Source organism: Diabrotica undecimpunctata, chromosome 1, assembly GCF_040954645.1.
Source record: "Diabrotica undecimpunctata isolate CICGRU chromosome 1, icDiaUnde3, whole genome shotgun sequence".
Classification (NCBI taxonomy): Eukaryota; Metazoa; Arthropoda; class Insecta; order Coleoptera; family Chrysomelidae; genus Diabrotica; species Diabrotica undecimpunctata.
In genome coordinates, this window is record NC_092803.1 from 140583890 (window position 1) to 140597187 (window position 13298).

Here is a 13298-nt window from a genome sequence, read left to right on the forward strand (position 1 = left end):
TCCCCCTGGATTCGTACTTTGCATTCAACTTTTTCAAGGGTTAGTTTGGATAAACTTACCAACTGATTTGGTACTCCTAGGTGTATCATTGCTCTAAACAATTCTCTTCTATTTACAGAGTCGTAGGCTGCCTTGTAGTCTATAAATATGTGGTGCGTGTCTACACCGTATTCCAGTGTTTTCTCTAGAATTTGTCTCAGGGTTGAAATCTGATGAATTGTTGATTTACCACCCCTGAAACCAGCCTGGTATTGTCCTATTATTCGCTCTGCATATGGTGCCATACGATGGCATAGTTATCGTCATCGTTAGACTCCGCCCCTCTTAAATATCAGCAAAACTTACATCAAAACTCGATGTCGAGTTGGTCCGCTAGTCTATTAGTAAGATGAGAATAGACGAAGACATTCATAATTTAAAGCGTTTTCATAACAACTAGTGGTAGTGAATAGTAGTGATTAAAGTTGAGTATAAAGTATAATTATATGCTTTCAAAACTACATAGTTTTCATATAATTATATAAAAAAAAAACAGGAGTAGGTAGTGGATATTAGATTTTTTGGATATAAAATTCTTTCCGTCTTTATCAAGAGTAACAATTAGAGCAAATGTAAATTATGTTCCTCGATATTTTTTATGCTACTTGTCTGTAACTAGAACTACGGCTATGGTCTATGGTGTGGAATTGTATAATATGAGAATTGTAGCTAACTTCACAAAATTCAATTTAATTTCTTGGAAAAATAATACTAAAAAAGTCTATAAAAATTTCAATTGCGCCATCTATTATTAGGTAGGAAAATGTTATACTTTAAGATTTTCAATAAGGTAGTTTACAGTTTGTACGGATTTTTGTCATTACAACAGTATTTTCTATCTCCCTCTGAATGTTTTTTTCGAAAATCAAAGAGAGAGAGACAAACAGAATATGTTGCATGTTCGAATTCGGTTTTAATTGTTATTTTAAATGACAAAATGCCAAATAAAAATTAAAATAATATCAAAGAACTGCTGATGACTAATTTGAATAACGATGAGAGCTTTGATTCGTCATAATGTATTTATCTCATAATGAATTCCAAAGTTTTGTTTGACTTTGAAATGCGACGCGATCATTGAACTTGATTTTCTGTTTCTTTTCCTAGGATCAAAAAATCTCACAAGTTTATAAAAATAAATATGAAGAAAGGCCTAATTATCATCGGTACAGTCGGTGTAACTAGTAAAAATTTTGACCCGGTTTTGAGTTTGCGTTATATTGTCTATTCATTGCCTATCCGATGCCGTTAGCTTAGCCTAAAAAGATAGTTGTTTCTTGAAAGCCTGTGTCAGCCACTTTTAATAAAAGTGGAGGAAATGTGGGAAAATATTGAATATTTTTTAAGTGCATTTTTTTAAGACGAACATTATTGATTCGGCCCAAAGGCTTGGCCCGGCTAATATACGGACTATACATGGTTTATAGGGATCTTACGTGGTTTCTATTGGTTCACTGACTCATAAAAGACATAGGGACACATTTTTTATTGGAATTTTCCAAATGACTGAACATTTACATACGCGTCTACAATTTTTGAGAAAAGGTCATCTGAGCGTTGAAGTGATATTGTTATGAATTACTATGAAAGTTACGATTTATAGGTGTGTACGGTGGTTAGTGAAATGTTGTCGTTTTTTAAAATGCGAACTATGAAATTATTAAAAAGAATCTGAAAAGACTGCAAGTATTATTGATTTTTTTTTTCGTTTTCGAGTAATTTTCAATGTGTTTTTTAAAAATACCTTTAAAATTCATGTTGTAAACACTAATAAATAACGTAACAATTGTTTGTTTGCAAAACATAACCAAGAAAATCGTGAAAATGTTACCTCAACAATATTGTTTGCGATGGAGATACCATCATTCGAATCTACAAACAATGTTTTCTCAACTTTTGGAACGTGAAGCATTCTGTGATGTTACTTTAGCATGTGAAGGGAGAACAATAAAAGCCCACAAAATTGTTTTATCAGCCTGTAGTACATATTTTGAAACAATCTTATCCCAGTATGAAGAAAAGGACCCAATCCTTATCATGAAAGATGTAAAATACATAGATATTAAATGTTTAGTAGAATTTATGTATAAAGGAGAAATAAATGTTGAACATGTAAGTATACATCTTCCATATTTTGATTCTAAAGCAGGTGTCTGTATAAAAGACCAAAATAGAAACATGACTACTCCTCCATAGTCATCTTTCTTCAACAAAATATGAATTTATTTTATGATTTTCAGTTCTGGCAAGTAAATTTATATGAATTTTAAATAAAATATAATTAACAAACTTTTAAAAGGACATTTTTATACCTTATTTATTTTAACAAAAATTGTGTTCAGTCTATTGTTCTAAAATAAGGAAAAATCTACTAGAATACTATGAAATTTCATATTGGAAATAATAGGAAAAGGGTGTCAGTTCTTAGAGACTTTACTAGAGCTGTTAATCTAGACAACAAAATAAACATTTTAGTAGATCTCTAGGATTCATCTATGAAATATTTGCTAATATGAAAATTGCAACAGAAAGAACAAACAAATTAACAAAAACAACACCAGATTTGCAGGGTGTCTATAAGAACCATAATGATGAGTAGAAAGTAACAATTAATAATTACAACTTGGAAAATGCTAAAAATATTGTTTTCGATTTCTTGTTTTAATTTTATGTTCTAATTTCAGTTACTATTTAATATACCTCTTCTTTATAAGAAAATATTTCCAAATTTCTTACATAAAGTACTTTAAATTGACAAAATGTCACTGAGTGTGAGTGTAGAGTGAAGAAGTCACTTCTCCAGCATTAACATCATGCAATAATTCTTGTCTTTAGACTATTTTGGAAGTCCAAGAAGTTAATATGCATCTTATGGAGTTCCCTGAAAACATTGTATGGATTTTAACATAGAATCACGAATAAAATAGAAATCTACATATAAAACATAATAAATGGGTATATCAGAGTAATTATTTAGTAAATAAGTAAAGACTTAGCGAAAATATATAAGGTCATGCAAAAAGCTGTACTGCTTACAATGTCCAGATGTGAATGAAAATTTATGGGAGATAATCCAACGTACCAGGTCACTATGTATCAAAATATCAAAAACATGAATTTATACCTCCAGAGCTCTATTTTATTGATATCTTAGGTATCAAAAAGAGTTTTTCCCTTAGATGTAGTGAGAGTTGTATAGTTTAAATCTGAATATATCTAGTCCTGTGATTGTACAGCTGACAGCCTGAATACAGCCAAAAATTTACTAAAACTGTTAATATTAAGCTTGTTTTTGTGTATCCATACTGTTAAGTGGTTTTTAAATACAAAAGACGTAAGTGACCATAAAAGATACAGCCTGTCTCATGAGGCTTGTATGCGACTGGTTATTGATGCTGTTAGGTTAAAAATTAACTTAAATCCCATCTGAAAACAAAAAATCATGACTCAGACAATGGATATTGCACTGAGAACCATGAGTCACATTATCAAACAATACTAGTGGTTTTCAAACAACAAACACCTTACCATTGCATTAAAACAAAATAGAAAAACAAATCAAGACACCTGTTGCCATTTTATGGTAAAGAATGATGCACAGTCATTCAAGGAAGCCTGTGAACATGTGCCAAGGATTGAATGAGGTTATCCTACTTCAGCGATGGTTTTGTGGAAAGTTTCCTATGATGACATCCTTTCTTTACATTTTTGTGAAAAGAGTGTTAACACAGTGGAGAGAAATTATGAGTGGAACATTTTAACACATGTAGTGGAGCCCTAAACTACACTATGTTCCAAAATAGACCAAGGATAATCCAACATGAGTCTGTACCTGATCATAAGGCTAAAACTACTCAACAGTGGCTTAAAATCATGTACCTAACTTGTAGTGTACTAGTGACCGTTGGCTGTCAGCCAGCACATATCTTAATCCACCCCATCTGGTCAGTTTTAGAGCACATGGTCTGCAAAAGTCGTCACCATAATCTGTAGTCATTGAAACAGGTGCTGATAGAAGCTGTGGACAATTTTCCTGTGGATGACCTCCAAACAGTGATCAATGAATGCATAACAGACTTCAGTTTTAATTATTTTTAAGTTAATGTTTTCCCTGGTTTTAATTTGGATTTGTGGATATATTGCTGAATATATCACTTCTTTTTGTCTTTTAACACTCCTCTTGACGACATCTAAATAATAACAAGGTAGCATGACAGTGGTCTATTGGGACCACAAATAAGGCTATATTTTTTATTTTCTTTTAATTAGAATTTTTTAAACACAATATTTTTATTTGTACTTATAGGGTATTTTCTTCTATCTGATGGAAATATTTTGTTTGTTTATGCCTGCCTTGTATTAAATTAAAGTAGATCAAAAATAAGGGCTATATTTGACATAATAATTTTGACAGCTTACCACACTTAAAAAATCAAATTGTTCTTCTATTTTACAAAAATTGATCAAAACAATAATGAAACTATATTAAAAAACAAAGAGTTCAGCAAATATCTATGACACAGAAAATACACAAAAAATAATCACATGGACAGTTTCTTAGGTTTTTTTGCTGAATACACTCCTCACAGCAGGCTATATTTATGATCCATGCATAACCAACATTTGCAAAATGTGCAAAAATATCTTGCCCTCTTTTACATGGTAGTAGATTAGGTCGGTTTTGTGTCGGCATTCCTAAGTATTTCATAGCAGCCTGTGGAATGTTAGAATTTAATCCTGACATTGTATCCCTGGATTCCAATTAACTTTTTAATAGTCTCCTCCTAATTTCTTAATAAATTGTCTTCGTTGTTTAGTATATTCTGTAATGGGATTATTATGTTTGGTAATTACAAAAGCATTTATAGTGGCGATATTTAGGACCCCATAAAAAATTACATGTGGCCACTGTTTAGTATTTCTAGACACATCGTAAGATGACGCCATTTTATATACAATATCTAAGTCACATTTGGTATCATTATAGAATAAAATCATCTCTGACAATCATATGTCCAAATCCAAAACCAAAAACAGGGGAACTTACAGGGCGGTCTTTCACATTGGTCATAATTGGGAGCAATGAGTGAATTGTACCCACAACTGTTAGCCTGTGTTCTCTTTTCAGTAGGATAACAAGGTTGCAAGTAGCAAACCAGCAATCCATCGTAATATTTCTTCCTGTTCCATAGATAGGTTCACACATCCTTGTAGTAACTGCTGCACATGAATTATCTACTTTATATGGTCCAGCAGGTTGTTGACCAGCATATATTTCCATATTATTAGTGTAAAATGTTTTTTAGTTGACAGTGGTAAATACTTTGATACCATATTTTTTAGGTTTGTTTAGAATGCACATGCAGAACCTACACCTTCCATGAAAAGCAAAAAGCCTATCATTGAGAGTTACATAATCAGCAACAGTATAACAAGATTGACTGTTTTTTACAAATGTTTCAAAAATCTCTCTTTTATCAACTAGTTTATCGATTTTGAGTCTTTCGTCTCTGGTTTGTTAATAATCAAAACATATTACTTTTAACAAAAATAAACAAAAAACAAACCAATAAAAGCTCTCATTTCCAGAACAGAAATAAGTTTAACTTCTTTTTAATTTTTGTATCTTCAAGATATTTCTCTAATATAAATATTGGTGTATTCTACTAAAAGTTCAATAATATTTTCCATTAGAAGATCCCACGATTCAATGCGACTCATTCCTTTTTTTGCTTTTTAGATAGTTCCTGGTAAGTGAGAATCTATATTCTCCCCTCGTGTGCGAATATTTGTAGGGGATGCAAATTTCTTCCATTTAGTTCCATCCTTCACATAATAATGTAATCTCCTGTCAGATTGTTCTTCATTAATTGTTTGTTCTTCAATTGTTGTTGTTGCTTCCGGGATATCCTCTTCATCACTTTATTATCAGATGTATTTCATACAGAACCAAAACTAGATATCCGAAACTAGAGGGAAAATAAGATAAATTAATTAAAGTTCCTGTATATGATAAAACTTACATAAACGAATCCATGGTGGTCTCTCATTCCAAAGTAAGTTTTTTGAAAAAAATAAGCCTTGAATTTATAGAATTTACCTCGTAGGCATGAGCTGACAGACCACCGTCATAGACCGGACAGTAAAAGACTGAAACTGAAATAAATCAGTCAACAAATATCGATAGTGAGGAGTTGAATCTAGTTTTCTGGATTTTACTGGCTTGGTATCCTTTGTTTTATTTTTTGATGTGAGGAATCAGCCCATTTTAGATTTTCTTTCATATGTCTTTTTCCACCTATTCCTCTATCATATCTTTATTTTGACTCTTGATACTTTTCTTTGTAGTATTCAGTTCATTACTACTTTTAAAACAGTTTTCTCATCTTTTCTCAATGTGTTTCCAAACCATTTTATTATCTGTGCTTTTAAAATATTTGTATATAGAACTAACTTGCTTATTGATCAGACTGAATGATCAGATAGCAATAATCATAAGATTCCTGTTGGAGTTTTATTAAAAAAAAATCTGATTTTATAACTCAGACTTCTTATTTTTATCCATTCTGGTATTTCATATTTAATATAAAGCATATTCCTTTTCTATTTGGTCTTTCTCTGCTTTAGTACATTACAAGTGAGATACTTTTTTTTTTTTCGGTGCAAAAAGCTGGTATTAAACTCAGTATTGAATATGTGTCTGTACTGACTTTTGGTGGCTGGCTTATCGCATGTGTGATTCTCTAACATTCTTCATTATGTAGTAAATACAATTTGGGAAATGTTAAAGAATCATCAAAATACATCTTATTTTTTCTTTTCTGGAGACTACGCCTATCTCCAGATATTAATTATTTTGAATAGTGTAGTTAACCACATATCTGTTACATCAAAAATGTCCAAAAATGTTTTTTTACAAACTTAGCGTTGGTGTTCTGCTAACTGCAAATTATATTCATATTTCCAGTTTCCTCTGGACTCTTTTAACTTTGAAACCTTTCTCTCTTGTCTGAAAACATATCTACATAAATATTAGCTCTGCTTGTCATGATCAGCCATTTTCCAAAAATTATTAAATAAATTGAGTCTTATCACTTTCAGATAATTTTGATTTACATTTATCGTTACATCCAGGTCCCAACTCGCTCATTTTCGTTAATTTTTCAGTTTTACTAGCAAATTCTTGCCCAGAGTTCCACAGTTTCTTCAAAACATTTATTTTCCAAACACTTGGATTCCTTTGTCCTCTCCCTTCTCAGATTTTTTTTCTTTGGGTAGGTTGTTTTTTCTTACACACATTGATGAACTTGTACCTTTGGTGCATGTAGAATTTTCTGCTGTCAATGTATCTTGAGTATGTCGTAAATGATATAGGTGCAATCATTTTTGTTTGAAAGTGTAATAACATTGGTGGCAACGTTTTTTCCACCAAGTAATTCAAAATTTGCACTTACAGTGAGGTTATTTTATTGAATAACTTTATATTTACATAAGATAGGATAAAAGTTATTAGACCAAAAAAGGTTATCCTTTAGACCTTTATAGATGTTATTTAATCCATAGTTGAAAAACACTGTATATAAACACACATAATATAATGCATTTACACACATGAGATATAAATTCACACATTTGTAGGCAAGAGACAGAAAGTGAGAATGAAAACATCACATATATTAGGGGATTCCCTGATATAATAACGCGTGTTTACCACGCTGACCGGGGATTCACGCAACTCTACAGCAGTTTGACTTGTTTATTCATTGTGAATGAACACATTTAGTGTACACCAGTAAATAAGTTAAAATTTTCGTAATCCCACCCTTTAAATATGGACAAACGGAAAAGAATCAATCTAAAGATTAATCAGAAACTAGAGATTATACAAAGTTAGAGTCTGGAACGTCTGTCTCATATATGTAATCAATCTTCTTCTTCTTCGTGCGACTAGTATTACTCCTGTTTGTCTGCCTCTTATTCTGTTTCAGTCGTTGTTGACTGTACATTATCTTTCCACCTTTTTGGCGGCCTTCCAACGGGTCTTCTGCTATACAGCTTGTTGTTTTTACAGATGTTCGTTAATCTATCTGGTCCCATTCGGTTTACATGTTCGTTCCAGTTTTTTTTCTTGTTTTTATCCACCTGTTAATATTTTGAATTTTGCATTGTTCACGTATACTTCTACTGGTTTGTCTGTCTCTTAATGATATGCCCGCTATTGATCTTAATACTTTCATTTCGATATTGTTCATTTGTTGTTTCGTCTTTCTTGTATCAGTCCTTGTCTCCGCTGCATATGTTAGGATTGGTCTTATAATTTGGCTTATAATATTGCTCTCTGTAATCAATATGGCATAAAAAAGCAAACTGTTTCGAACATAAAAAAAACAAAAGCAAAATAAATAAATTTACATTAATGTGTTATGTAGGAGAGAACAGAAATCTCAGAAAACGAATGAAATTGCCTCGTGAAACTTCACTGGAAGAAGCAATCTTAAATTGGTACAGCCAACGTTCTAGTGGGGTTCCGGTCCGAGCAGTCGAATTGAAATCTGTTGCAATTAAATTAGCAAATCATATGGACATACCATTCAGAGCAAGTCATGGATGGCTCTAGTGCTTTCGCAAAAGACATGGAATCATGAATAAAAGAATTTACAGCGAAGCTTCCAGTGCACCAAAAGAAGAAATAGAACCTTTTAGGCAAAAATTAGAACATATAAGTAACTAAATGCTATTAGAATCTTAGATTTACAATGCTGACGAAACTGGTTTGTTATGGCGTACTTTGCCTGAAAGCACACAAGCCTCCAAATATGAAAAATCCAATTCTGGAATAAAAATCAGCAAGGACATGATCTCGGCACTGCTTTGTGCTAACGCCGATATATCGCATAGATTGACTCCTGTAATGGTTGGCAAATCTCGTAAACCTAGAGTTTTAAAAGATATAATGCATAATCTGCCCGTTTTATATTGTAGCTCTAAGAAGGACCTCACCTCACTTCACCTCAGATATTTTGAAAAATTGGTTTTTCAAAGAATTTGTAACTTCAGTGAGAAAATTTCAAGAGAAGAAATTGGAAATACCACCAGAAGAGGTGAAATATTTATTGCTTCTAGACAACGCTAATGCTCATCTCTCTGAAAATATTCTACGATCAGAAGATGGCAACTTTAGCTGTATGTTTTTGCTAAAAAATACGTCGCTTATTCAACTCATGGATCAAGGAATAATTTTGGCAATCAAACCAATATATCGCAGAAAGTTTTTAGACAAAGTAATGGTTGTATTTCACGATGGAGATAATGCAGAAGATACAAGAAGTACCTTGCAAAACTAAGGCCTTACAATTTAAAATCAACAATTTTTAATTTTGCTGCAGCATGGGAGGCGATGAAAGAGCAAACATTAAAAAATGGTTGGAAGAATTTGTTTGATGGCCAAGATGCAGACATAGATTTAGAAGGGTTGGAAGTTATTGATTTCTGTAGGACAATGCATAATAATGCCTGAGAACATGTAGCTGAGAAAGATGTTTTACAATGGCTAGAAGTAGTGTTTGTACACCCTGATTTTCGATCTCCAGTGTGTGTTTTTGTAGAGGAACACACGGGCGAGTGAAAAGTAAGCTTTGTTTCCCTTTGCTATTCTTCTTTTTTTTTACAGTTTTTCTGTTCCATCCGTGTGTAATGCAATTACTATATTACCATCAACATTATATATTCTTAATGAAAGTTATTCTTAATGAAATTTATTCTTTAGTTGATGAAAGCAGTAAAGAGGTTTCTTTTTTTTGGTATGTGATTGGTTATCATCGATGACTCAGTAATGAGTTGTTTTTTGCAGCCCATGGAACCCTTAGCGCATCGTTTCTGTTGAGACTCTATGATTTAGAGCACGGTGTTGGTAGATACGCTGGATTACACAGGATTAGTGCTCCGTGACCAATTAGTGTCGATAAGCACTCATGAACACTCCAAGAACTTCTTTAGCCAGAAGTTATGAACGGTTATGATATTAGTCTGGTCCAGAGGATTTCCAATTATGCAGCTCTTTGATAATATTTGAGACTTCACTAGCGTAGGGTTTATAGGGAGTAGTATTATAGTGTTGACAGTTGTTCGTTGTATCTTCAATCCATCCAGTATTGGTGTTAAGGAAACTGGTATGGATAGTCAATTTCCGCAAAACTCATGAATGTCTTCTTAGTCTGGGTGAGACTTATTAACGCTTTCTACAGTGGAATTGAGTTTCTGATAGAATGCCTTTTCAGTATGCTCAAAAAGTGCATTGTCGCATTTCCGGTTGTTACTAACTTTGAACTTTGTGTTGTTTTTTGGATCATATTGTGAGTGTCTTGCAGTGTTTAGCATATTTCTTCAGCTCTTCTGATTACTTTTCTACTTGTTATTCATCGAATATATTCTGTGACTTGGTCAATATCCCTACGCAGTGATTTGATTTTTCTTAGAAGCCGTTTTCCCAGGGTGCAACTCTATTCTCTATCATTCTGACATTAGTACCTGGTCGTGTTCTGATTTTAATGCCCATACCATTAGCAATTCCTGTTTCTGCAAAGAACATCTGCGTATGCAAATATTCCAATGATGGGCTTCTACGATATAATTGGGTAGGACTTAAATATTCACAATTTGTATCAGCGTACCTAGTTTCTTAGAAGAGTTTATTTTTGGTAGCGGTGGTCTGCCAAGTGGGTTTGTTCCATAACACTCTTGTATGGTACGTGCCATTTTGCTTACCAGGCTATCGCGCAACTCGTTGTTGCCCTGATGTGTATTATCAGGTTGTGTTTCTTGTATGGCAAATTCAGGAATCTGCTCATGTATATCATTAAACATCATCAGCGTAAATAAAACCTTACTGGATATAATGAGCAGAAGATCACTGATATAGACACAAAAGAGTAGCGGCTCTGATAGACTCGGCTCGACTGGTTTATCTAGTGAATAGACTTCAACAAGAACCCGGAAGTATCTGTCGGATAGAAAATTTTGAATCCAAAGGTTTAATTTCCGCGGATACTATATTGATCCAATTTCGCCAGTAATTGACGCTTCTAAAGATTTTGAAAAGTCTAAGTGAACTATGTCACCAGGATGCCAATTGTTTAAAGATGACGACCAATCGTTTACACAATGAAATAAGTTTGTGATCGTTGAACGACCCTTGATAAAGATGAGCAGATGGTGAGAGATGACATTTTCTTGAAGGAGAAACTCATACATAGCTTCCAAAGTATGGATTGCATTACCTTACCGACAAAAGCAACCAGACTGATTGGACGAAAATTATTGCAATCAAGTTTATGTCCTTTCTTTAAAATAAGAGTAACCGAAGCCAATTTACAGAATGAGGGGAGAGAACCTTGATTAAAAAGGCATTAATTATGAGGATTAGAGGGTGACTACAGATTCAGCACAGTGTTTAAAGAAAAAGGAGGTTTATCCAATCTAGGCGATGAATTATTGCATAGTTTCCGTAAATTTTGTTTAATTGCCTCCCGTGTGAAAGAGATGTTATCAAATGTTGCATACACACATGGGTACATTATTTGAGATGCGGTATCCTTAGATTTAACTATAAAAACCTGAGAGAAAAATTACGATAAACATTCCGAGGATTGTTTTTAAATATTGTTCCTTATTATTCTGTGGTTTTACAAAATGTACTTAAGTATGTTGGGTCTGGTTATTTTGGTGTTTGTGAGTTTTTTTGAAACTAACGCTAAAACCCAGTAATTATTAATTGTTAGTCAACTATTTGAGCCATTAATATACATTAAATTGTTTTTTCTCCTTAATAGTTACTTCCTTAATGCAATTTATTTTTAATTTTTTTTAGTGTCATCTCGCTACGTTATTGAAAACTGCAGAAGAACTTAGGATAAAAGGTTTAGCGGAAGTTTCGTGGCGAGATGAAGAACAACCAAATAATAATGAGACCAATTCCAATGGTGTACAAACAGCAATACCCCAAGTACAGACTGTCATGCCCAACAGGTATATTTTTTTTATAATAAAAACACAACACAACCATAGTTATATATATATATATATATATATATATATATATATATATATATATATATATATATATATATATATATATATATATATAAATATGGTGAGTTTTTGAAACTTAATGTTGCTTCTTGCATCTCAGACGCGATCGTTTCCTATTCCATTTTACACTCTTTTTTGAGGTATGACAACCTGCGCCGTCCTATATCATATCGAAACTTTTTAAAAATATGTCACCTTAGCTGATAAAAAATAAATGGGACGTGGAAAGACACCCACATAATAATTTAATTTTTTTCCTTATTAATAATTTAGTTAGGAGGAATCTATACCACAAATCTTATCGGCCGAATAAATATCATTTCTGCTGAGTGTGCGATGAGATCATTCGGTTAAACAAAAGTTGCTGAAAGAGCGCGATTAATATTCAAATGTAACGAGACAAATTTATAACAGATAATGCCGGCTACCGTGTAAACAAAATACCGAAATATTTAAAGTAACGAAGTAACGATAATATTATATTATAATTCTGTTTGGTATTCGGTACTTAGGGTATTGGATAGTAACGAATGTATAAAGTAACGAGTAGTTACGTTTTCGACATCACTAAACTCCGTTCCCAATTAAGCTTTTATTCGAGTTTCGTGTCTACAATTGTTTTTCATCTAATCTGAAAATACAGTTAAGTTTATATCATTTGTTATAATGTTTTAGCACATGTAAGCTTATTAAATGCAATCGTTTATTAAGAAACAGATTGACTCCCGTGGGACATGGTAGATAGCTCAGTTCCTCAGTTAGTTAGAGCATAGGCACGGATCGCTTAGATCGCGGGTTCAAACCCCACCTGGTGTCAGACATTTATTAATTTGGTTGAGCTTTATGCTTTATTATAGCTATGGTAATTCAAGCTTAAAATGTAGCTACTCTGTTACTTTATTCTAAGATCTAAAGTAATGTTTAATAAATAGCAATAGGCTAATGGGTAACTGCGAGACTTGCAAGACTCTTGCTGCAAGACCAATACCAGGAGCGCACTACCAAGACCAAGACCAGGTGTATTGGCGCAAGACCAAGACTGTCTAAGTCTCGTCTTGTTCTTGCATTTGTACAAAACTAGTTCTAAGATGTGATCAATATATTGAGATAGATTCAAAGTGCCTTTTACAAAAACCGGAACAGTTCAATAGAAAAATTATTTCAGCTCACAT

General features: G+C 32.8%; 1 protein-coding gene across 2 annotated transcripts in view; it reads left to right on the forward strand.

The window, feature by feature from the left end:
- Positions 1 to 994: 994 nt before the first annotated feature.
- LOC140432301 (uncharacterized) overlaps positions 995 to 13298 on the forward strand; it is a 42573-nt gene continuing 30269 nt past the window's right edge. The window contains exons 1-2 of one of the 2 annotated variants that reach the window (XM_072520123.1): positions 995 to 2151; positions 11906 to 12063. In XM_072520123.1, coding sequence (XP_072376224.1) covers positions 1864 to 2151; positions 11906 to 12063 — 446 coding nt within the window. In that variant the 5' untranslated portion in view covers positions 995 to 1863. The remainder of the gene's footprint in view (positions 2152 to 11905; positions 12064 to 13298) is intronic. The other variant, XM_072520124.1, reaches the window with a different exon arrangement.